Source organism: Lampetra fluviatilis, chromosome 34 (assembly GCF_964198595.1).
Source record: "Lampetra fluviatilis chromosome 34, kcLamFluv1.1, whole genome shotgun sequence".
Taxonomy (NCBI): domain Eukaryota; kingdom Metazoa; phylum Chordata; class Hyperoartia; order Petromyzontiformes; family Petromyzontidae; genus Lampetra; species Lampetra fluviatilis.
In genome coordinates, this window is record NC_136308.1 from 9,420,507 (window position 1) to 9,444,961 (window position 24,455).

A 24,455-nucleotide genomic window follows, 5' to 3' on the forward strand; every position below is an offset into this window, starting at 1 on the left:
TAGAACAGCCCACGGAATTGGATATCATGGAACTGCCTCTGAGATCCCTTCACGTGATCTCTGTTGGACACAGTTGGGGGCAGCACTTTCCCAGCCACCCTGCCACAAAGAGTAATGTTCGTCGCTTGGCAGTCAAACTGATATTTTTTTCGTCTCAGATCTGAAATTTTGCCAAATTATGAACAGAACCAAATTTAATGATACATTTTTTTGTGCAGCTATTGGTGACTGGTCTTATATCATCAACTCACCACCGTTGGGAACCTGGTTTAATCACGAGCAACTGCCTGGATTCAAACTCGGCTCTGTACTTAGATTTCTGAGCCACCCAACGTTCTTACCCCTAGCCCCTACTGGACATCTGTGAAAAAGAGCTTTATAGCTCATCGGATTTCTCCAGTATAAATCAATATTCTGATTCTGATTGACCTCCAGCTAATGCCCATTCAAATTATGTACTCCAAGGGGCTAGAGAAGCGTAAATTTGTACAAATATAGTCAAGACGATGTTAATAACCACACAATGTTCAGAAAATGACAATTTATCTCCTTTGGGCTCCAGAAAAGTGTGACCCTCCAACTTGTTTTAGCCTTTTTGTTTACCTAGGCCTATGCTCGTGCATTGGTGCCCACATCATAGATCCACAGCCTATGATGACAACCTCTTCCTTGCATGGTGGTCACCCATCCTTGCACACTATCCAGGTTCAGCCCCGCCGCAAGATTCGTACTCGGCAGAAATGGCTAAGGCTCAGACAGCCCAAGTAAGGCACGGTTGAGGGAGGCCATGTGCGAGCGTGCGTCATCCTTAGTCCCTTGACCTTCTCGCTCGCTGTCTCTGGGAGCAGGACGCATGCGGCTTCTGCTTGGAGCGACCCGGGGGGCGCCAGACGCGCGTGGACTTTGCCCATCTAGTGGTTCTTGCGCAACGAGAGCGAGGAGTGGAAGGGAGAAAGAAGGGCGAGACGTGGAGTCCGCGACTGCCTCCTTGGCGGTTTGCGCGACTGCGTGGACTAATGGGAGAACGGTGCGCATTGACACGCTGAACAAACGCGGTTGACGTATGAATGCGTTATTATAGTGGACTGATGTACTGAATATGTGAGTAAATGCCCAGTAAATATGCCAACATTGTGGTTAGGAACCGTTGGACCAACGTCGAATATTTACTGGGTATACACAGCACTGATGTAGCTCTCCGATGTAGTTTTGGGTTGTGCCGCCCCGCGCGTTGTCCAGCACGACGTCCGACGTTTCACTCCTCGTCATGAGAGCTTCTTCGGGAACTCAATTGAGCCGCCCGCTGTCTCCCTCGAGTGTGTAGGTACAGCGTTGTCAGCCGCTGCCGATGTTGCCGGTTCTTGATTGGGCTCAGCTCGCTGATGTCTGCCTGCCCAAGTTGTTTCACGTCGTCTGGGTGAAAGCCAGAGTGGCCACGGACAGCTCATCGCCGTGCACACAAGGGCAGACGAGAAGGCGCATCACTCGGGCATACAAGGGGATATGGCACTCTCTCAAAGTCCGCTCAGCAGAGTGGTTTCGTAAAACCACGTCTGCGCCTTCACCTTTTAGGCGAACATGATGGATGCATTAATATTATAACGGACGAATAGATGTTAGATATTAATTACTTTGTACTCCCGTGGTCACTGCCTTCACAAACTCATGCCGAAGATGTTTGGTTTTGTTTACCATCAAGCAAACTCCCACTACCCGCAGAGCGTGGGGTGGCCCTCATCCAGCAGTGGATTGACAAAGGGCTGTCCATGTCAGTGGGGTGAGTCGATGAGTGGGGTGAGTGTATGGGTGAGTAGGGAAGTGAACGGGTAAATAGGTGAATGTTTGGATGGGTGAGGTGGACCGAGTGAAGGAATAGGTGAGTAAGTGGACGAATACGTGAGTATAGTGGGTGTGCGAGTTGGTGATTCCATAAGTGAGTGAGTAAAAGAGGAAGTGGATACAATTGAGTGAGAGAATATGCGAGTGAGTTCGTGAATGAATTAATGAGTGGGTGAATATATGGGTAGGTAAGTAAGTTGGTGAGCCAGGTGAGTGAGCTTTTAAATGGAGGAGCACGAGTTTGATTGGGTGAGTGAGTCAGTGATTGAGAGAGTTGGTGAATGAGCAGATGAGTCGGTGAATAGTCCAGGGAGTGATGGAGTGGATGAGTCAGTAGGTGACGGAATGAGAGTGTGAGTGCGTGACAACATGAGTGAGTGAGCAGGTAATCGAGTTATAAAATAGAGCGGGTGAGTTATTCGGTAATTAAGTTAGTGAGTAGGTGAATAATGTATTTAACGAGTGAGCAGCTGAGTGAGTGTATAAGCAGATAAATAACTGCATACAGTACTTGAGTTATTAAATGAAGGGACAGGTGAGTGAGTGGGTTTGTAGATCAGTGAGCGAATGAGTAAACGTGTCACGAAATAAACGTGAGCGATTTTGGTGTGCAGGTAAGCTAGGAAATGAGCTGCTGAATAAGTGATCCAACGAGTGAGTAGGTGAGTGACCACATCGGTGAGTGAGTAGGTGGGTGACCACGTCGGTGAGCGAGTAGGTGAGTGACCACGTCGGTGAGTGAGTAGGTGAGTATAGTTCACTCACCTATACAGAGGTCACCCTCTGCTCCGAGCAACAGACGCCCTTCCAAGCGCGCTTGCCGAGTGATGCCCTCCCTCTCACGCACCGCTCCTCAGGAGGAGCAACGAGTGGTGAGAGTACACCCCAAAGTAGCACCGCCCAGAACCCCAAAACCACTACCCCTACCACCAACCCCCCCACCACCACTCCTCCTCCTCCAGCCCGGCGTTTAGTCCCACTGAGCGTTCGGGCAAAGCCATAAACGAACGGGAACACGCAGCATCGTAAATGAAAGCAACACAATGGCTGTTGTGTTCCACAAGTTATCGTGGTTATCGTCATCGGCCACGATCTAGCTACTGCTGGACGAACGCCTCCCTCCTCCAGCCAGCCAGCAACCCGCGCGCGAGCTGAATTCACCGCTCCGTCTCCGCACTAGGACATCCTCTCTCTGTGTGTATGGCTCGTCATGTTCCCTTCTTTGGCTGTCGCTCCGTTGTTAGTCGACCACCGTCCCGTCGTCCTTTTCCAGCGACGAGTCCCCTTGCCCCAAGCCGGCTTTACTTTTTTTTTTACCCATAAATGCGACGTCTCCAAAACGTTGCGTACATTCTCCGATCCATGAGCTCCTCTCTCCCTATCTCTCGGTCTATCTATCGGTGTAATTCCGATCGTTGCCATCGTTATATAAATTATCTTTATGGCGGTACCCCCGGGTACCAAATAATACTAAATGGCCGAGGCAATTAAAAATTTTATTTCTGGGACACAATTTTTTTCTAGGGGTGTACTTAACTCCGCGACTGGGGTACCAATCAATCCGACATCAGTGCCACTCAGCGATGTCGAAACGCCAAACATGAGCATACAAAAATATATCATTGAAAAATTCTACTTTGAAATGTTCATCGTGTATAGCTCGTCGAGATGAGTCGATTGCCGCATCGCCGACCATCAACAGACTAAAAATGACTGCATCAGGGACATTATGCGAGAGCTGGGGTCCTATGGCACCCCTGAGTACCCCCATAAGGTTCCTATATAAAATGCTGTGTATATTTGTAGGTTCCTATATAAAATGCTGTGTATATTTGTAGAGTATGGGCGGTGGTGTGGCTTTGCGTCATGTTGTTGGGCAAACGAACACTGTAAAACCAACGTCCTGGGTAACTTCTCATCAGTCACACAGTCCAAGGTCTCATTTTGTGAGTGAAAGGGGGCTTGTTTCCCTAGTGTGTGCTCACCTACCCATAAATTCGAGCCGTATTGTTATACAGTAATTATATATGTGTGTGTGTGGTTACAGCTACATTCAGTATCTCCATCCTCGTCATCGTCTAACAATCTAAAGCAGATTATTCTTAACATGTCGTGGGCAAGTTAGAGTGAAAAGGCAATGGAGGGAACACAGCCCAAATTATATTGTGCGTACAAATACCATTTAATTATTCTCCTGGCAAGTGGATAAGTTACGTGATTGCTCAGTGGCCTCTTACATAGCATATTATATATACAAGTTTAGTAATAGTAATGTTATTTATTTCACTCATTCTGCTCTGTTTACCATGGGAAATAGAGGTCAAATTTGTTAAAGATGTCAACCCTGTCACCGGCATGTTTAGAGAAGTAGAGCAGACGTGTTTTAATCACGGTTTCGGAGCACAACAGGCCAAAACGGCCAGCCACAAACAGCACTACGGAAGGTGTGATAGATAAGAGTTGACACATTTCTTGAATGGAGGAAGATTGCGAGGACTTGTGAAAAGGAGATGATGGCAGGGAATACGAGGAACAGTCAGTGCGAGGGAGGAATTGGAGAGCAGTTTAACACGTAGGCTTCCACGACCAATATTATCAATAATAGGGATTACCGTTTTAATACACGCAATGGACAGGAAGGACAAGATCAATGGACTCGCATAATGAGCATGCATCATGTGCGTTGACTCAAGAGCATAGAAGTGTGGTCACCACATCTACGCCTCTATATAAGGAACGAAACAGGTGGACTTCTCCAAAAATTTGGCTGTCACCTGATTAAGCTATTTGTAATTACTGGCGAAGCGTCGAACTCAGATTGTAAATGTTGTGACTTGGTTCTCCAACACACCGGTGTACTATACTAGTGACGAATTGGCATGTTCTGTTTACGTGACAACCCTTACTAATTGGCTGTGTCAGGTGGGGGACGGGTTTAACGACACATTGATATACTTACGCGATCAAACCCAAAAAAAACTCTCATTAAATCGGATAATGGCGTAACGAGCAAGGGGTGGCCAAAGCTACGAGTTTGGGCCCCTTGACACCCACCATGAGAGACAAATCAAATATTGGGGGCCCCGACCTGACAGACTGGGGCACCCTCTGAGCTGATAATGTAGTTAGCTATTATACCCACCGTCGGAGAGCGAGAAGTGTTTTTTTTGTACACCTGCCAGTGCCGCTGATGGTTGAAGACGGTGCCATGGACTGATGGATGAGATGGTAACAGGCAGTCTACTCGACCGAAGTCCCCAGCAATGGGTTGGCTGGGATTAGCGAGTATTGATTTTTTTAGCAAGAGGCGCCAACAAAAAAAAGGCACCGTAAATGGCAGAGGCCGTTGGCAGTTTCACTTACAATTGCTCGCGGGGTCGTTTAGTGTTTGTCGAGGTCCGACAAACCTTCCTGTTTAATTGAGGCTGTGTGGCACCGCGCCCTCGCACTCCGATTGTGTGCTTATTGACGGGACGGGAAAAGGTAGCCTTGTTTTCCTTGCCTTTGTTTTCTTTCCCCTCGTTTTGTTATGACTTTAAACGCGTCGGTGTGGGTTTTTTTCTCTTTTCCGCAACATTTTTGATGTTTTTGGTTAATGCTCTTAAAAAGAACATTTTGGAAATAACAGCTCCAAAGTCAAAAGCCTGGCAGAATAATATTGTTACGATTGGAAGGACGATTTAAAAAAAAAATGGATTGTGCTTCGAGTTTAAATTGATCCCACTCTTATCCCTTCCCCCAATTGAGTTTGCGTACGCTTGTGTGATTAAGGCAGGGCCAGTTACACATGTAGTGGTGATACGCGCTGGGTGTATATGTCGTGTGCCAGCGCGTATGTACGGGTGTGTGTGTGGTGACGCGCGCTGACGGGGAGGAGCAGGCGTCAGTGCGCGGGTGGGGGTAGTGCTGCTGATTGGCTGTGTGCCGGTGACGCGCCCAGAGGGAGTGATCGGGTAGCAGCGCGGTGTGATTGGTCGGGGAGTGGAAACACGCGCTGAGCGGAACCGGATCGTAGGGATAGCGCGTGGGGATTGGGTAACTGAGGAGCGGTGCCGACGTTGAGGTCCGCATCCGCTCCGTCTCCCGGGAAGAAGGGGTATATAAGGTGATGCACAGAGGAGCAGGGGCAGAAGTGGAACCATCTAAGAATGAAGACGAAGGTGCAGAGATAGAGCCCGGAGAGGAGAGTAATGGAGAGTAGAGGAGAGTAAGGTATAAGTGTGTAGCCAGCGAGAGAGAACGGTCTACACGAGCTGAGTAATGTATAGTGTGTAGCCAGCGAGAGAGAACGGTCTACACGAGCTGAGTAATGTATAGTGTGTAGCCAGCGAGAGAGAACGGTCTACACGAGCTGAGTAATGTATAGTGTGTAGCCAGCGAGAGAGAACGGTCTACACGAGCCGAGTATGCATACGGTGTAGCCAGAGAGAGAGGAAGGTCTACACGAGCCGAGTATGCGTACGGTGTAGCCAGAGAGAGAGATGCAAAGTCTACACGAGGCGAGTGGAGAGTGTAGCAGAGGCGCAGAGTCTACACGAGGCGAGAGAGGAGTGTAGCCGAGGCGCGGAGTCTACACGAGGCACAGAGAGCCAGCAGCACAGAATCCAGAGTCAAGAGAAGCGCATTGTGAAGAAGAGAGGCCACGCGTTGTATTGTTACAAGTCAAGATTTAATAAAAGAAGTGTGTTCCCGTCAAGGAGTTTCCTGCCGTCATTTTCCAATACTTCATCTGGCGTCAGAAGTGAAACGGGCTTCCAAGTATGGAGACGAGGAAGACCCGTAGGACCCACGGGATTGACCGCGAGGAAGACCTGGACGACTCGGGGCCGCTGGTGGCGGGGGGTGAGGAAGAGGACTTGCCCACGCTGCAGGGTCCGTCGACGGCGCCGGCCGAGCGACCGGGGACAGACGCCGGGCTTCGTGAGGCGAACTCCCGACTGGCGGAGCTGCTGCTCGCCGCCGCGTCCATCTTGGCGGAGATCAGCTCGTCGGGAGGAGCGGGGACGGTGGGGGACATTTTACAAGGTCGCCCTGCAGATTCCCGCCAAAACGAATGGGGGATTCCCGCCATTGCGCCTGGGCCTACTTTTGGCGGGAACGGCGAGCGCCACGTGGTGGTGGGTTCCCAAGCGCGCGCATCGACGTCATCAGCGCGCGAGGGGGTCCGCCATCTTACGTCTGCTGCTGGAGCCGCCATCTTAGACACCGACGGACAGGCGGAGAGGAACCACGAGGCGGATGACTTCATTTTTCAGCAGCGCCTGCCCACGTTGTCAGCCTTCAAGGCGGAAGGCGGAGACTGGGGCCAATTTCAGCGAAGGTTTTTGGCGCATCAAGAGATGTCAGCGTGGTCCGATGCTACGGCGCTGCGGGCATTGCCCGCCATGCTGGACGACGATGCGCTCGCGGCCTTCAGGGCTGCACGGAAGTCGGACCGCTCCACGCTGAAGGATGCGCTGGGTTTGTTGGCCAGGGTCTACGGGCCTCCCTCTACGTGCCGCCATCAGTTCTACGCAAGACGGAAAGCGGCCACGGAGACCGCGCTGGCCTATCGCACGGCGTTGCTGGCTCTTGCTGATGCTGCCAAGACGCGATGGTTTTGGAGCAGCTGCTCAAGTTGGCGCAGGACCTGGGGGTCCCTATCAACGCAGCTGACGAGATTGATATTTCTTCTTTGAGAGTCGCCACGAGTATTCAAGCGCACGAGGCCCTACAACGGAAGCAAGGCGTTGGTTGCAACGCTGCTGTCGTCGCAGCCCCGGGTTTGGTGGTCGCCGAACCCCAAGTCGTCAGCCCACGAGAGGAGGCGTTCGCCACGGGACGACCAGGGGACTGGAGGCCGGGGGCCCGGTCGCCTCTGCGATCGGGCCGAAAGTCGGAGCAATCAAGATCTACTCCGACCCTCGTCACGTGCTATAACTGCGGCCTCCGGGGCCACGTGGCGTCCGGGTGCCGCGCTCCGCGGCAGCGCGCCATGGGAGCTCGGCTGGACGACGACCGAGAGCCCAAGTCATCTCTACAATCCCCGGCAAGTCGCGGCACCTCACACGCTCGGCCTGTTTATTCGGCACACATGGGACGCCGCGTTGCGGCAGAGGAGGGCCGGTTAAGGTTCGGGGATTCGGTTCGGCGAGGGGGGTTCGGCCGGGACCAGGGAGACATTGAATGGGCGGAATTGGGGCATAGAATTGTGGCTGCTTCGGCGGGTTCGTCCGTTGTTACGGGATCTATTGATGGGGTTGAGATTAGGGTGTTAGTGGACACGGGGGCATCGGCAACTATTATATCGGACCTCATTTATAATATTCTTCCGGTCCAATGTCGTCCGCTGCTTCCAGTGGATGTGCCATTTTACGCCGCTAATGGGGGATCGTTGGGCATTATCGGTCAGGTTAGGGCGTCCATTTGCATTGGAGATATCAAATTGTCGGGACCCGTTTTCGTTTCGTCTTCTTTGGCAGTTCCGTGTCTTTTGGGCACTGACTTTTTGGCTAAAATGCCCATTAAAATTCTTATCGATCAACGATGCATTGAACTGCCATCGGGTCGCCGGATTTCATTTTTGATGGGCCCTACTGACATTCGGACGGCATGCGCTACGATACAAGCGGTGGCGACGCAGACAGTGCAAGTGCCCCCGGGTTCACAGATGTTGATTCCCCTCCGGTTGCGGAAACCATGGGTGAGGGAGGCTTCGGGACAGAGTATGCTTTTGGGTCCTTCTAACAAGGCTGTCGGGGGTCTTGATTTATCGGTGGCTCACACTTTGGTGCGGGCTGACAGGGATCCGTTTGTGATGGTTTTGAACGCGGGGTCGCGACCAGCTGTCATTCCGCAGGGCACCGTGCTGGCTCACGCGGCGCAGGTCCCTGGGGATGATGGGTTGGTTGCGCAGGTGGGCTCGAGCCCCGCGCGGAACGTTGAGCCAAGGGAAGACCTTGAGTGGGTCCATTCGTTATGTGCCGCCTCGGACGATTTGTCGGCGGCGCAGTTGGGTGCGCTGCGCGAGTTGCTCATTGAATTCTCTGATGTATTCAGTAAACATAAGTATGACATTGGGTGCACGGATTTGTTGCACCATCACATTGAAACGGGCGATGCGGCGCCGGTCAGGCTAAATCCCTTCCGACTGAGTCCCGTGGAGAAGGAACATGTTCAGTCGGCTGTTAACGATATGCTAGAAGCCGATATTATTTCGCCCTCCTCTAGCCCGTGGGGAGCGCCTATTGTGCTGGTTAAGAAGCAGGACGGGTCCCTGCGATTCTGCGTTGATTTCCGTCGCCTGAATAAGATCTCTGTGGCTGACGCGTATTCGCTCCCCAGGATGGATGAGTCCCTCGATGCATTGTCTGGTGCGCGATATTTTTCGACTCTTGATTTGTTATCGGGGTTTTGGCAGTTGCCGCTCGACGAAGAGTCGAAACCTAAGACAGCATTTCGGACTCCAGGGGGGCTGTTCCAGTTTAACCGGTTACCCATGGGACTTCACTCCTCTCCAGCGACGTTTCAGCGACTTATGGAGCTGGTTTTGTCGGGCTTGCAGTGGGATACATGCTTGATTTATATGGACGATGTCATTGTTTTCAGTAAAACGTTTGAGGAACACCTCCGGCGATTGAGAGGGGTGTTCTTGCGAATGCGATCGGCTAAGTTGAAATTTAAACCGGCCAAATGTCACCTCCTTCGTAGGTCCGTTAGATACTTGGGTCACATTGTCGATTCTTCGGGGATCTCCACCGATCCCGCGAAGACGGATTGTGTCGGTTCGTGGCCGACACCTACGTCCGTTTCCGACGTGCGTAGTTTCATCGGGTTTGCTTCTTATTATCGGCGGTTCGTTGAGCACTTCGCCACTATTGCAAAACCCTTGCACGCTCTAACGGCAAAGGGAGTGAAGTTCAAATGGGGACCGGAGGAGGAGGCCGCGTTTCGCTCCCTCCGGGACGCCTTGGTGGGTGCCCCACCCTTGTGTTATCCCGATTTTGCCAGTCCCTTTTTGCTGGACACGGATGCTAGCAACACGGGCATTGGGGGGGTGCTATCCCAAGTCGTTGGGGGTGTCGAAAGAGTTGTCGCCTACGGTAGTAGGGTGTTGTCTCCGGCGGAGCAGCGCTACTGTGTCACCCGTCGCGAGCTGCTTGCCATTGTTTTTTTTGTGCAGCAGTTTAGGCCATATCTTTATGGTCGTCACTTTACAGTCCGAACGGACCACGCGGCGCTACAGTATTCATTGAGGGTCGCCCAGCCCTCGGGCCAGTTGTCGCGTTGGTTGGAAGTCCTCCAGGACTATCAGTTTACGACTACGTACCGTAAGGGGTTGCGACACACGAATGCCGATTGCTTGTCGCGGTTGTTGCCTTGTGATGAATGCGCGTGTTTGTCGGGATCGGCGCGCTGTAAACCGACGCTTGCGGGGGAGATGGGGGCACTGGCTGCGACAGCGGGTGCACCGATCGGGGATGATTCCACTGCCTCTCAGGGTCGGGACTCGCTGCTCTCGCTGTCGCTCAGCGAATGGGGCCGCCTCCAGATGGCGGACAGCTCGCTGCTAACATTGCGCCGCAAGGTTGGGGGTCCCGAGGGGGACCAGGAGCGTACCGGCTCCTATGTACTTGAGCGGGGCGTGTTATTGAAATGGGACAGTTTGTCCCGGCGGAACGCACTCGTGGTGCCTTCCGCTGTGAGGGGGAGGGTTGTCTTGGCGGCACACGAACGCCTCTTGCACTTGGGAGTTAACAAGACGCTTGCCCTGCTTCAGCGTGACTATTACTGGCCGGGAATGGGAAGTGATGTGGTGCATATTCTGAAGGGGTGCGTTGAGTGCGCCAGGCGTAAACCACCGGCCGTGGCAGCTAATCCACCGCTGCAATCTATTCAGGTCTCGCGTACCAACGAGCTCGTTGCACTCGATATTTTGGGGCCCTTCCCAGTCACGCCGAGAGGGAATAAATATTTGTTAGTGGGGGTCGAATACTTTACCCGATGGCCTATGGCGTGGCCTCTCGCTAACCAGTCGGCAGCGGCTGTGACGGATGCCTTCGTCCAGGGCTATGTCCTGGACAAGGGGGCTCCCGAACGCCTGCTGACCGACCAAGGTAAAAATTTTTCGAGTAAATTGTTGCAAGAGGTGTGCGATCTGTTGGGTACCAAGAAGGTGCGTACCTCCCCGTACCACCCGCAGACTGACGGGATGGTGGAGAGACTCCACAAAACCTTGACTTCCATGCTGTGCCAGCAGGTGTGCGAGGCACATGTAGATTGGGACCTGCAGGTCCCGGGAGTCCTTGCCGCGTATAGAATGGCCCCCCATGCAGCTACGGGGTTTTCCCCATTCTATTTGATGTACGGTCGGGAAGCTGACCCGCCAATAGAAACGCAACTTGGCCTGTCCGCTCCACGAACTAATTCTAATTTGGCAGAACATATTAAGTTTAATATTCACAAGCTGACAGAGGCGAGGGAGGCCGCGCGGCTTAATTCGCGGGCTCGCCAAATTGCTAATGAACGGTTGCGGGCACGGAAGGTGTCCATGCACGAATGGAAACCAGGTGACAGGGCCTGGCTGCATTGCCCTCAGGCACCCTTGGCTACGTCGCCTAAATTGTTGAGACCGTGGAGGGGACCCGTGGAGGTCGTGCGCGTTGCACGGCCCCAGTGCGTTCAGATAAAGTGGGGAAAGCGCCGTTGGTACGTTCACCCCTCCCGACTGAAACCGTTCTCGCCTCCATATGGCCTCCCCTTGTGTCGTGATGGCCGGGCGTGTGACGTGACCGGCGACCCAGAGGGGGAAATGTCTCTGCCTGATCCACACGTATTTTCGCCTGATCTGCTCCCAGGTGTCTCGGAACTGACAGCTGCCGATCACCGGCGGCCGGATCTCCGCGGCGGGGCCGGCCCTTTCAGGCCCGTTCCGCGCCGTCTGGAGCAGCCGGAACCGCCGGACGGTCGTCAGTGTCCCGCCCCATACGATGGACCAGCCAGACGGACTCGCGCCAGGTCGTGCTACTTTGCATGACCTGCCTCGTGAGGAGTCGGGGCAGTTGGAGCGCCTCGTCACTGCGTGTAGTCGCAGGGACGTGGGGCGCGTTCGTTTCGAATTTGCTCGTATCGTGTTATTGTTGACTTTTCGGGTTCATTGTCAATCTGTACATAGTTATTCTTGTTGTTGTTGTTGTTGTGTTATGTTACGGGGCACACTCGGGGGGTTACGGGGTTTTTTTTGTTGGTTGTCGTTTTATCGTCGCGGTTGGTTGTTGTTAGCAGCCGGGCCGGCTGCGAGCTATGTGGGAGGGGGTGATGTAGTGGTGATACGCGCTGGGTGTATATGTCGTGTGCCAGCGCGTATGTACGGGTGTGTGTGTGGTGACGCGCGCTGACGGGGAGGAGCAGGCGTCAGTGCGCGGGTGGGGGTAGTGCTGCTGATTGGCTGTGTGCCGGTGACGCGCCCAGAGGGAGTGATCGGGTAGCAGCGCGGTGTGATTGGTCGGGGAGTGGAAACACGCGCTGAGCGGAACCGGATCGTAGGGATAGCGCGTGGGGATTGGGTAACTGAGGAGCGGTGCCGACGTTGAGGTCCGCATCCGCTCCGTCTCCCGGGAAGAAGGGGTATATAAGGTGATGCACAGAGGAGCAGGGGCAGAAGTGGAACCATCTAAGAATGAAGACGAAGGTGCAGAGATAGAGCCCGGAGAGGAGAGTAATGGAGAGTAGAGGAGAGTAAGGTATAAGTGTGTAGCCAGCGAGAGAGAACGGTCTACACGAGCTGAGTAATGTATAGTGTGTAGCCAGCGAGAGAGAACGGTCTACACGAGCTGAGTAATGTATAGTGTGTAGCCAGCGAGAGAGAACGGTCTACACGAGCTGAGTAATGTATAGTGTGTAGCCAGCGAGAGAGAACGGTCTACACGAGCCGAGTATGCATACGGTGTAGCCAGAGAGAGAGGAAGGTCTACACGAGCCGAGTATGCGTACGGTGTAGCCAGAGAGAGAGATGCAAAGTCTACACGAGGCGAGTGGAGAGTGTAGCAGAGGCGCAGAGTCTACACGAGGCGAGAGAGGAGTGTAGCCGAGGCGCGGAGTCTACACGAGGCACAGAGAGCCAGCAGCACAGAATCCAGAGTCAAGAGAAGCGCATTGTGAAGAAGAGAGGCCACGCGTTGTATTGTTACAAGTCAAGATTTAATAAAAGAAGTGTGTTCCCGTCAAGGAGTTTCCTGCCGTCATTTTCCAATACTTCACACACACAGGCCCTGTCCACAATGGTTTGGCACCATGTGAGTGAGTTATCATGGAGAAGGTGCAACTTGAGAAGTTGCTCTCCGAAACCTCTCGGCCTACGCCGAGACCGCGATGTTGGAATACTCGCTAGGAGAGGGGCTTATTCTGAAGATGATGATAATGATGATGGTACTAAAGCAAGTGTGATGAGGCCAATACAAGTTTTCAGCTGAAGACTTCCAGGACGGCTGATTCATCGCTGGCAGCCGCTGGTGTATTTCAGCTGTCTCCCAGAAATGTGGAAGATTTATGAAAGGACAAAGGAACGTATATTCTTGGTTCTTTCGGTAAATAAAAATATAAAACAATACAATTCTCACGACGTCTCGATTGCAGTCGAAACGTTTCGATTGCAGTCGAAACGTCGTGAGAATTGTATTGTTTAATATTTTTCTTATTTTATTATTTCCCTTCTACGTGACTTTACCGAAATAACCAAGAATATGAATCCCTGCAGTCACGAAAGCTTTAAATCAAGACGAAGGAACGGTTAAATAATGATTATCACTCAACACCGATGTTAGGTGGATGGGTTCATAACGCATTGCGTAAACACTGGGCCACCTCTCCACCGAAATATTAGCATGTCTGAATGTATATATGTTTTGGAATATAAACTCATAGGCTTTCGCGACCAATATCCATAATAGAGAGTTTTTGGGTTACGCGATCTAACCCAAAAAACCTCTATTATGAATAATATCACATGTTTATTCATAAAAGTCTCAAAATCCCGTGACACTTTCCCCATGAGTCGCGCTTGGAATCGCTGGCCAAGCACGCGGTGTTTATTTGCTTTAGTGATGCCCATAGACGTAACACCTGAATAAAATCGAATTTTAAAACCAAAATAATAGATGTTTCGAACACAATTTTGCTCTGGATCGTAATTATCGACATAGGTATATGTCAATCGACTACTTTATAACACAGGCGTGTTAATTGCATATATGCCACCCAGGGGAATTAACAAGGAACGCGTGTGCTGTGCTTATGCCCCCCCAACCATCCACAATGCCCCCCCCCCCATCTCATCAAATATTTAGCTAAGCAGATTTCAGCCTGTGTGTATGAACTTCTTTCGCACTGTACATAGCTAACCGTGCTCATCGGATGTGCGGGTAGTACTGCAAACCTGTCAATCTATACGGTTTACCCGTATTCTTGTACAGGGAAATTGAGTTTTCAGGTCCATACGGCGTACAGCCGTTTCAATACGGGCAAAGAAAAGAAGAATGTCTGTTTGTGTATCTCCCTTGCAATGGGACTTTGTAGGATGAACTTTGAGATGTATAAGGGGCACGGGGTGACGAATAAGGTCTGAATTTGTCTGTAATAAGATAGGCACTGATAAGGGGTTGGAGGGCGTCCATAAATGACGTCACGCGATTTTGGTCGATTTTTGCCCCCCCTTCCCCCTCGTCACACGGTGTCACAAAAAGTCAGACCCCCCTCAAATATGACGTCACAAAGCTCTGCCCCCCCCAAACCATATTTCCATTTTGAAAATAAAACATGCTTCAAATCGCTTTAAACTATTGTCATTGTAGTGCGTATTTAATGTGGCGCTGCACCCTAATGTTGTAGGAGTGTTGTTATAACAATTAGTGTTGCTATAACAATTGTATACAGTATTTCGATTTATAGCTTTGAAAAAAGTGACGGTTTTTTTCTGGCTGTGGTTTTCAAACCTGATGATTGCTTGTGTTGCAATCGAAACGTCGTGATACTTTTATTGTTTTATTTTTTATTATTTTCCTTCTACGTGACTTTACCGAAAAACAAGAATGTTAATTCTATATTTATTTAAAGTTGCGCATTTTGATGTAACGTCACATTTCTCACCCCCCCCCCCCCCGGTCACACATCGTCACAAATGTCTGACCCCCCTCCCCCCCTCGGTGCGTGACGTCATTTATGGACGGTCCCTAACAAGTTGTTATCGGCCGTTGTGTGACTACGTGATCAGTAGGGGATCGTGCATCAGCAAAACACAGTTACCGTAGAAACGTTGGAGCATATAGGACCTGAACTAATCCACACTGACACCAGCGCTGGTGAAGTATGGTCGAATAACTCCCACGGATCTGCGACGTCGTGGGGAGGCACTCATCCAGCAGTAGAGTGGCTAGACATGTTCGTGCATCGTGTTGTGAACTTGTAAAGCTGTGGATTTTTTTTTTACATATTTGAGAAATTTGACTTGCTTATATTAGCGTGCAGCTAATGGCAAAGAAATGTAAACTGACGGTGCAATCTGTTTGTCGTTGTAAACTTAGAAAACAAATGAGTACAGGATAGGATAAACAAACATTGGCTAAAACGCCTCTTGAAATAAACAACAACGCCGTCAAATTGCCACGGCCCCTGGCACGTCCATTCTCAACCAATTCAGGCGATTCCATTTAGTTGTAGGGGTGTTGCTTGTTAAAAACGCATTTATATTCAAATAAAACAACATTACAAGTCGCTTAACATGTACACCTTGGGATTCTAAATAAGTACATGTATATAAAGTTGATTGTATAAGTCAGGTTAAATTATTACATATTTAAAAAAAATACAATTGGATGTTCTTCCCCCCTAATTTCTCATTCCCGAATGGAGGCTCCCATCATCTGGGAAGCGCGGGTCCACGTGTCCTTGTACAGTGCGGCTTGCTGGGGTCATCCCCCTGCGTGCCTGGCTGGGCTCCTAGGAGCTCTGAGGATCAGTCTCGTGGGTCCACGGTCGAGAGCTCTCATCTCAAGCCCTGGGGCCAAGTTTCGGGCTTTTAATCCGTCGATCAGAGACCGGGTTCCAGGTTCTGCAAGGTGGGTGGGGGGGGGGTCGTTGGCATCCCGTGGCCGCAATGGAACTCACCGACCGAGGCCTCCCCGCCTTTGAGGAGCCGAGCAAAGAGGCCAAGACCCACTTCAAGCTCTGCCGCTTCATCATGGAAGCAGGTGCTGTATTGTACTCGAGCGGGCATGGCCCACCAATGTATCGGCGATACAAAGACCCCCATGATAACTCACTCACATGGTGCCAAACCCATGTGGACAGGGCCTGCGTGTGTAACTGGCCCTGCCTTAATCACACAAGCGTACGCAAACTCAATTGGGGGAAGGGATAAGAGTGAGATAAATTTAAACTCGAAGCACAATCCATTTTTTAAAATCGTCCTTCCAATCGTAACAATATTATTCTGCCAGGCTTTTGACTTTGGACCTGTTATTTCCAAAGTGTTATTTTTAAAAGACTGTCCGGGCAAGTGCTATTAACGAGTAGCGCCTATGAAGGCCAACACCACGCCCGGCCGCCTTTATCTCCCCAGTGGCGATGGTTTATACACAACACCGGGTACACGTGCTCATTTGAGGCTGCATCGACTTAGGGGAGGCCCGTGACCGGTTCAGACAATCGTCACTGGTGTTGGCCGTGAGCGGGAATCGAACTCGTGTCGCCGGGGTTTCGTAGTTGCTAACCTTTGCACTACCGCAATTAGGCCGCGTGGAATGGCCACGATATCGGAAGCGAAGCTAATAAGGTGTGAGCCTGTCACCGCGAGAGAGCAACCCGCTCGTAGTGACAGATGCGGTTGAGCGCACTAACAATTGGACGCAAAGCAGCGCTGTCAGGTCGGAAATGCTCCCCTACAGTGCGCGATGAGTGCTACTAAACACATTCCTGAGGAGGAGGGAGCTGGTAGGAACGTTGGGTTGCTCGGTCAATGGCCAGGATCAACGGCGGCGTGGTGTATTCCGCAAATATGGCCGACTGTGAGGGCGAGCACAAGCCGGCGTGGGTAGGTTAAACGTTGAGTTTTATAAGGGCACCACGGGGTGACCAGCCCCTCCCCACCCAGCCCCACCCCCCACCCAGCCCCACCTGCAGTGTTGGTGGGGATTGAACACTTATGGATGTTATAAATCAGCCGGGCTGGTAGGGATTCACAAACTTGACTTCTTTTGCAAGGGGTGTAAAAGTCACCGCAATGGCACAGCGACCATGCGGCAGTTTCACTTAAAATTGTGTTGATGAGCGGTGTGCTCTGCACGTACGTTCGGCTCAGAACTTGTAGTGCATTGCCTCGAATGTCACTCGGCTTCAATTGAGCACTTTGCCCCCAGCTGACCCTGCAACCAACCGCTCTGCTCGCAGGCGTGAAGCTGGGCATGCGCTCGGTGCCCCTGGCCACGGCGTGCACCCTCTACCACGCCTTCTTCTCCGAGGTCAGCCTGGACGACTACGACCCGCACCTGGTGGCCGCCTCCTGCCTCTACCTGGCGGGCAAGGCTGAGGAGCAGCATGTGCGCCTCCGCGACATCATCAACGTGGTGCACAGGTGGCGAGAGCGGCCCTCGTTCACCCGCGCCACGGCGGTTGCCTTCCAGCTTCATTCGTTCTTCTCGCGTCCCCATCGCGCCAACTTAGTCGCACCTCCGATTAGCACGGCTGGCTACCTTCAACACACATACACGCGTACATAGTCGCACCTCCTGGTTTTGACGTTCCTCCTCGAAGACACTGGTGTGACCGTTCGCCGCGTCACATTAACAATGGGCTGATGCTGCAGCGCGTCTTTATGAATGCAAAGTTAAACGCGCAAGCCACAGTAGCAATTGTGACCACGCAACACAAACTATGGACCTTATATAGCAAACCACCGTACTGCAGTCCGCGCTGCTTCAACGGAGGAATAGCCAAACTACACGAGCTCTCTCCTGAAGGCCTCTCGTCATGGCTAGCAGGCCTCACGACGTTGGCATTTAGCTGCTGAACGTATTGCCTCTCCACCCCCCTGTGCACGGTCAGCCTTCCAGCTGTTCCACTGAGTCTTCCTCAATGGGTTTTTGGTGATTTAAAAACATATAAATCGTTAGTCAGTGGAGGGTGACGAAGGGCCATTTCCTGAAATGTGACTGTCATGTGTTTTTTTCTTCTTTTAAGGGCACAGTTTTATTGATTAATGTTTTTTGTTATTAATTGTGCTTGTGCACTGCTGCCAATGCAGCATCGCCAAATAAATTATTTAATGTTGTGATTTCGGACAATTTGCTGGCCCTTTGCTTTCTAACCTTACCCCACACTTCCAATGCACTAACCATTACTATGCTAGTTTGTGGATTATGTAAAGTGGTGACATTTTAATAGATTTACACCTCTGTATTTCAATCTGTTGCTTTTAATTAGTATAAAATCTGACCGGATTTGTTGTTACATTTTCCATTATTGCTGATTGGTTGGTGCTGAATATATGCACGTGTCTTTGCACTGACAGGCATCTGAACCCTGACAAAGAGCTGCTGCAGTTGTCAAAGGAGTTCTGGGAGCTGAGGGACAGCCTGGTGCAGTGCGAGCTCCTCATCCTACGAGTGCTCAAATTTCAGATCTCCTTCACACACCCGCACAAGGTAAATTGTCACCTTTACTGTAGTCATGATCTACCCTATGATAAATAAAGGCGTCCCCAAGAAAGGCATCACCATCTAGCTCCCGCACGTGAGCTTGTTTTATCGCTTCACTTCCGTGGCGGACGTGTTCTTGGGTATAAGGATGTCTACCACAGGCATACTCATTGGTTCTTTCGGTAAAGTCACGTAGGTATAAAATAAAATAAATCACGACGTTTTGGGCGCAACACAAGCGTCCGTCATCAGGTGCGAAAGCATGATCTGCTGTTGAGGCAGACTGTGACTTTACCGAAAGAACAAAAGAGTATGGATTCCTGCAGTCACGAAAGCTTCAAATCAAGATACCACAGGCCTCTTGCCTTCTCGTGACAAATCCAGTGCATTGTGAAAGCTATCACATTTCTTGGATGCTCAACCAGGCAGGACACATGGTGAGATGATAGCCCCTCCCTCCATGAGCACCACAGAGCGAATGTCCAGGATACTGCTCATATGGCCCACCCACTCCTCTTTAAACCATGCCCACTACTCATTTAGCCCAAACGAATACAAAACATCGCAAATGCTTTGGTGGGATACCAGGATAACTTTTCGGAACTGGGAAACATCCCTGTCAAACAACCAGGGACGTTTGGTAGATGTATACGCACCACCCCACACCAGTACGAGTAGAGCAAGTTTTCACTACTTCCCACCGCAGTACTTGCTGTACTACCTGACATCGCTGCGCAACTGGATGGGCACGTGGGCGTGGGAGCGGGCGGGCCCCCTTGCCGAGACGGCCTGGGCCCTGCTGAGCGACAGTTACCTCCGCGGCGGGGCCATCCTGCGGCACCGCGCGCAGCACGTCGCCGCCGCTGCCCTCTACCTGGCGCTTGAGTGCCGTGGAACAGAGGTTCCGGGCAACCGCGAAGCTCGCACCTCCTGGTGGCAGGTGTGTACCTCCCGATTAGCTGGTTACGTATGGTGCGAAATAAGTTCTACACACAGTCTGTTATCCTATAATGCGGTAGTTGTGTTCCTGAAGAACACCGTGTTATGGAAAAATCGGGTTGGAATATATAATGTATAATATAGGGAAAAAGCACAGTCACGATAACACGTGAGATGCGTACGCAGGCGTGTGGGTAGCATCTAAAAGGATCCAGCAGCATCCCGCCTTGTATGATGCAATGCCGAGGCAGCGGTGCAACCGCTTAATCTTTCTCACGCGACTTAGCTCTGTTCACCCAATCGCGTTATATCCAATTCACATCCGGTATATAAAAAAAATTTTTCTCTAATACGTTCATCGCATTGTATCCAATTTTCATTATGAAAACATGCGTTATAGAACAGACTGTAGATATTACTGCATCATCATCTTGTGACGTGTGTTGGGGTAAAGTGTGGGTATGGCCCACCTCTTTCTTCCATGACATCTGGCCAGCATGGACGAGTAGGCTCAAATACCGCGTAGATGGGCTTTAAAGGTCTCCCTCTTGTGGTATCCCCATTCACGCCAGTAGTGGTGCGAGCAAGCAATGGCAATTGCAAGACTGCACCATTGCATTTTTTATGTTTTATCATAATCATCCATGATCTGGCCACTCGCTCTATAAGCGCCTCCCCAAACCGTCGCTGTCTTGCATGGTCTTGAGATGCAGCGATCCTTCAAGCGAATTTAATCCATTCATCTCCGTGATGGACGTCCTCTTGAGCTTGTTCCACGTTTGGCTCTCACTGTGTCGTGAGTCTCAGCCTTTGGCTGTCGTCCATACTCGTAATATATCTTTCCCAAACCCACTTGACTTCACAGTCAAGAAATATGATCTCATGCGTTGGTTGGTGAAAGCGGAGACCATAGATGCAGGTGCATAGTAGTACAGTACAATAATGGACTTTGCTGTCCGCTGGCTACCACACAGCCCCCCCCCCCCGCACACTACATTAGCGCAGTAGAATGATAATGTAAGAACATCAGTATCAGGCAGTGCACCTGGTGACTTTGCATCATGTTGCTCTGAACGCTTGTCTGTGGACAGGCGCTGTGCGAAGAAGACCTTTCCTATGAGGTCCTGAACGAGATCGTGTGTGAACTCATCTCCACCTACGACCTGGACGGCCGCGTGTGACTGCCATGAAATGTGCGATGGAAGAGAAGAAAACCGTCGCTTAAATGACATGGCAATATCGGGACAGTCAATGTGTCGACACAAGGGATTATCCATGCAGTTGATGATTTATAAACTGGAAAAGGTGTGATTGTGACCATAAGATGGGTCTTCCTATTATACCTTGCATATGAAGTGACATCACAGTACTTCTTGCATCTAACTTGCGCAGAGCAACTGTTTATGTGCCATGCCCTTTTTCAAAGATGTCACCAATCATGGCCTTACATTTAGTTCTGTCCATAATATTACTCAAGAACTTTGAATTTAACTAGATTCGAAGCTTTCGTGACTGCAGGAATTACTCTTTGGTTCTTTAGGTAAAGTTATGTAGAAATAAAAAACACATTTCTTTGGAAGAATGTAATCAACCAAGTGGGGTGTTGACTGTTTTGTTGGCCGACTCTGTTGTATTGCATTATATTTCCAAGTTGATTATGTTTGTTTTCTCATTCATTTGTACCTGATAATGGTTGCTTGTGTTGCAATTGAAACTTAATTTTCTTATATTATTTAATTAAATTTATTTCTGCGTGACATTACCAAAAGAACCAAAGAGGAGCATTTAATTAGTTACTCCCAGTTGCATCACATTTATTTCGCCCTTAATTCGCTGTCTTCCCTGTATTTTTGTGGTACCTATAAATTTCACAATTATATTAGGTCTCTTTTCTCATGACGTCCAAGAAATCTATGACTTTCCTCTCTATTTCCATTAATTTTCTTCGTGTACCTGCTAACCGTGATACGTTTGCTACTCACCTTGTCTGTGCGTGACGTTTTGAACAACCGTAACGTTTTTTAGTAGATATAATGTGTTTTTATTCGCAGATTAAAACTTATTTCACAAGTGATACTCATTTTACATTCACGAGTCTCTGTAATCTGAGCCAGGGATTAAAAACTGTGCCCTGTCCGCTCAGCTACAACGTCTTGTGACATGGGACGGCATCACCTCTGGCCTGACCATATTCCCCACAACTCTGCTCCCTTATGCCGCCCACCTGGAATCAGTTTTGGGCCCCCTAACTCGTAAAATGGCAGCGCTATTTATTCAAGAGTGCTGTCGTTTTCTTGGAGTTGTGATGTTCCACACTATTTGTACATATTTCTTCGACGACTTACGTTGGTGGACTCAACGAGCATTTTTCTAATGTTTTGTCCAATGTTGTAAACTTGTATCTGTATCAGATGCAATAAAGCTTACACTCTGGAGCACTGAAGAGTTTCATTCATTTGTTTTCAGTGTTCTGCAGTCAGAATACTGAAAGCAATATTTGTGCTTCAGGTATTTTTGTAAAGTAACTTACAGGCTTGTATCAACCTGCTGCTGGATGAAGGCGTCGTCACGCTCTGCCTGCAATGGACATGTTCGACTAATTGTCAGTGCGGGTTGGTGGAGAGAATAGGGCGTGGGCAGCATTGCGAGGAATCGAACTCGGGTCTCCAGGTTCATAGTGCGGTGTTCATCTTTGTGTAATGCGGGCGTAAACGACCTCCCGGAAGTGACGTCATGGGGGGAGGAGTTACGTCACGTGGGGGAGAGGGTAAGGGTCTATAAGGGGGGTAACCGGAAGCAGTCGGGAGTGATCGGGGACTGGGAAAAGTGAGAGGCCACGCAGGGCGAAGGGTGAGAGAGAGTGGCGAGGTCGCCACACACCCGAGCCACGAGGATCGGCACCGTCGGCCAACGGTGACCGACCCCGGGGCAAGAGGAGCAGCGAGGAGGCTGCAGAGAGCAGCGGGTCTGCAAAGGAGGAGTCGGCAGCAGGGGTCTGCACGACGTGACAGCGGCGGGGCTGCTAGGAGGGAGTTTGGGCTACGTGAGCGACAGCAGCCTGGGGCTGCAGAGTGGAGAGTATATAGGGGAGTACCGTGAGGGAAAAGAGATCGAACCCAAGTAAAGGACACAGGACAGAGAGAAGCGTCCGAGTCTTTTATTACATTTGTGCCAGCTTTCCATCCCTGCCTCGGTAGGGTTTAGATGGAAAATTTTGCATGTATAGAACAGTCTTTAGCTACTGTACATTTAAAAAAATTCGTTTCCACCAATTACAACCTCATTTATAAATTGCATTGAGCGCACCATTCCGAGGTTTGACAGGCTCACCACGCCTGCCAGCTACAATACGGAAGTATGGTATCCAGGATGTCAGCGGTGGTATTCGGACCACAAGAAATAACACTGCTAAGCATTAACAATTATCAAAAAAGACACCAATGCCAGATAAACAATGCATCGATGAGAGTTGCATACCTTGGTTTAATTTCAACATGAGGGCATGAACATTCTGATCTATCCAGCTACGACAAGAATTGTAATACTGTACCAATGTGAAATTGCGCATTTCGCCTTTGCGGTTTTCATCGCCCACATGTCACCACCACCAACTAGCAAGGCTTGCCAGCTAATTCAGTCTGAGCCCACTACAGTACAGCATTGGATATCAGGGTGTCTGCCCACATGCCACTGCTACCCAGCGCTGTCAGCTGATAGTCTGAATATAACTAACCGTAGCATAACATGAACCAATATAAATGCATTTAAAACAAATTGGTGATGCTACTGCATTGGCAGTTGTACACAATTGACAATAACACATTCACCAACAATGCATTGGGAGTAAAGACGAATAAATAACAATACAAATGTATGATGCAACGTTTCAGGCAAAACGTCACATTCCAAATTTTTGTACTTTAAGGCCAATGTTATTGTATTATTTAAGTTGACCTATTGCACCGTACGTAGCCGACTTTGCTGATCGGAGGTGACACATTTGTTGAGTTATTTTTTTGCGAGTTGTGATTATGCACCATTACCAACACAGCAACATCACCAAATCAATTTGTCAAATTATAGTACTGGACATATTTCCAATTATTGGCATTGCATTATGTATTGAGATGTTGCTGTCCACGTGCCAACTTTAACGTTGATCGGAATCAGGAGGAATCCGCTGAGCTATAAAGCTCTTTTTCACAGGTGTTGGAGCGGGTAAGAACGTTACGAGGCTTTTTTGAGGGGGGGGGGGGGGCTGTACTCAACAGCCGTGCTTATAAGCAAAATTACGTTTAATAAAACATTAAAAAATATATAAAACACGTTTTAATGAAATGTACTATCCGAGCTGCCTCTCCCCCTGCCCCCTTCCCCCATCGCCCCTCCCCTCCTTCCACACCCCCCGCCCCTGGGCGTGATTCCCCGAGGCTTGCCGTGACGTAAGGGACCGTGGTGATTTACAGGCAACGTCAGTTGAGCGTGGACAATTGGAGCCGTTAAAAAGATTGTTTAAAAATATGTTTAATTTTCAATGATAGAATATAGTGTTGTCATCAGTATGACATAGCTATATGAAGTTTGCAGTCGATAGCACATTGGGAAGTGTGTTCAAGCTCACTTATTAGGTATAGCCCTGTGAGCCATTCGGCTCTTGAATCAGGTGCAACCGCAACACAAAAAATATGAACAAGAAAACATCTTAAAATGACTATGTGACTATGTGCAAATAGAAAATTCAAGAAAAGACTGCAAAATATTTCAGAAAAAGCACCGTACACCAACGCGGTGTGCAAAACTCCCAGTGGGATGCAAGTCAAACAACAACCACAAGACAACTTAGATTAAGGTCATCAGTCTAACTCTGTACTACAACAAACAAACATGGCCAAACCAAAAAACTTTTCGAAAAATCACCAAAATAAAGCCATAAAAGCAATGAAACAGTGACCATAGGAACTGTGACCGAATTTTCACAATAAACGACGTAAACAACATGTACTACCAAAC

At 49.9% G+C, this 24,455-nt stretch overlaps 1 protein-coding gene across 1 annotated transcript in view; it reads left to right on the top strand.

The window, feature by feature from the left end:
• The window catches only part of CCNQ (cyclin Q), a 29,900-nt gene extending 8,075 nt beyond the window's left edge, over positions 1–21,825 (top strand). The window contains exons 2-6 of the mRNA XM_078872466.1: positions 15,724–16,061; positions 17,260–17,443; positions 18,380–18,512; positions 19,213–19,446; positions 20,537–21,825. Of these exons, the coding sequence (XP_078728592.1) occupies positions 15,968–16,061; positions 17,260–17,443; positions 18,380–18,512; positions 19,213–19,446; positions 20,537–20,626 (735 nt within the window). The 5' untranslated portion in view covers positions 15,724–15,967 and the 3' untranslated portion in view covers positions 20,627–21,825. The remainder of the gene's footprint in view (positions 1–15,723; positions 16,062–17,259; positions 17,444–18,379; positions 18,513–19,212; positions 19,447–20,536) is intronic.
• Positions 21,826–24,455: the final 2,630 nt, after the last annotated feature.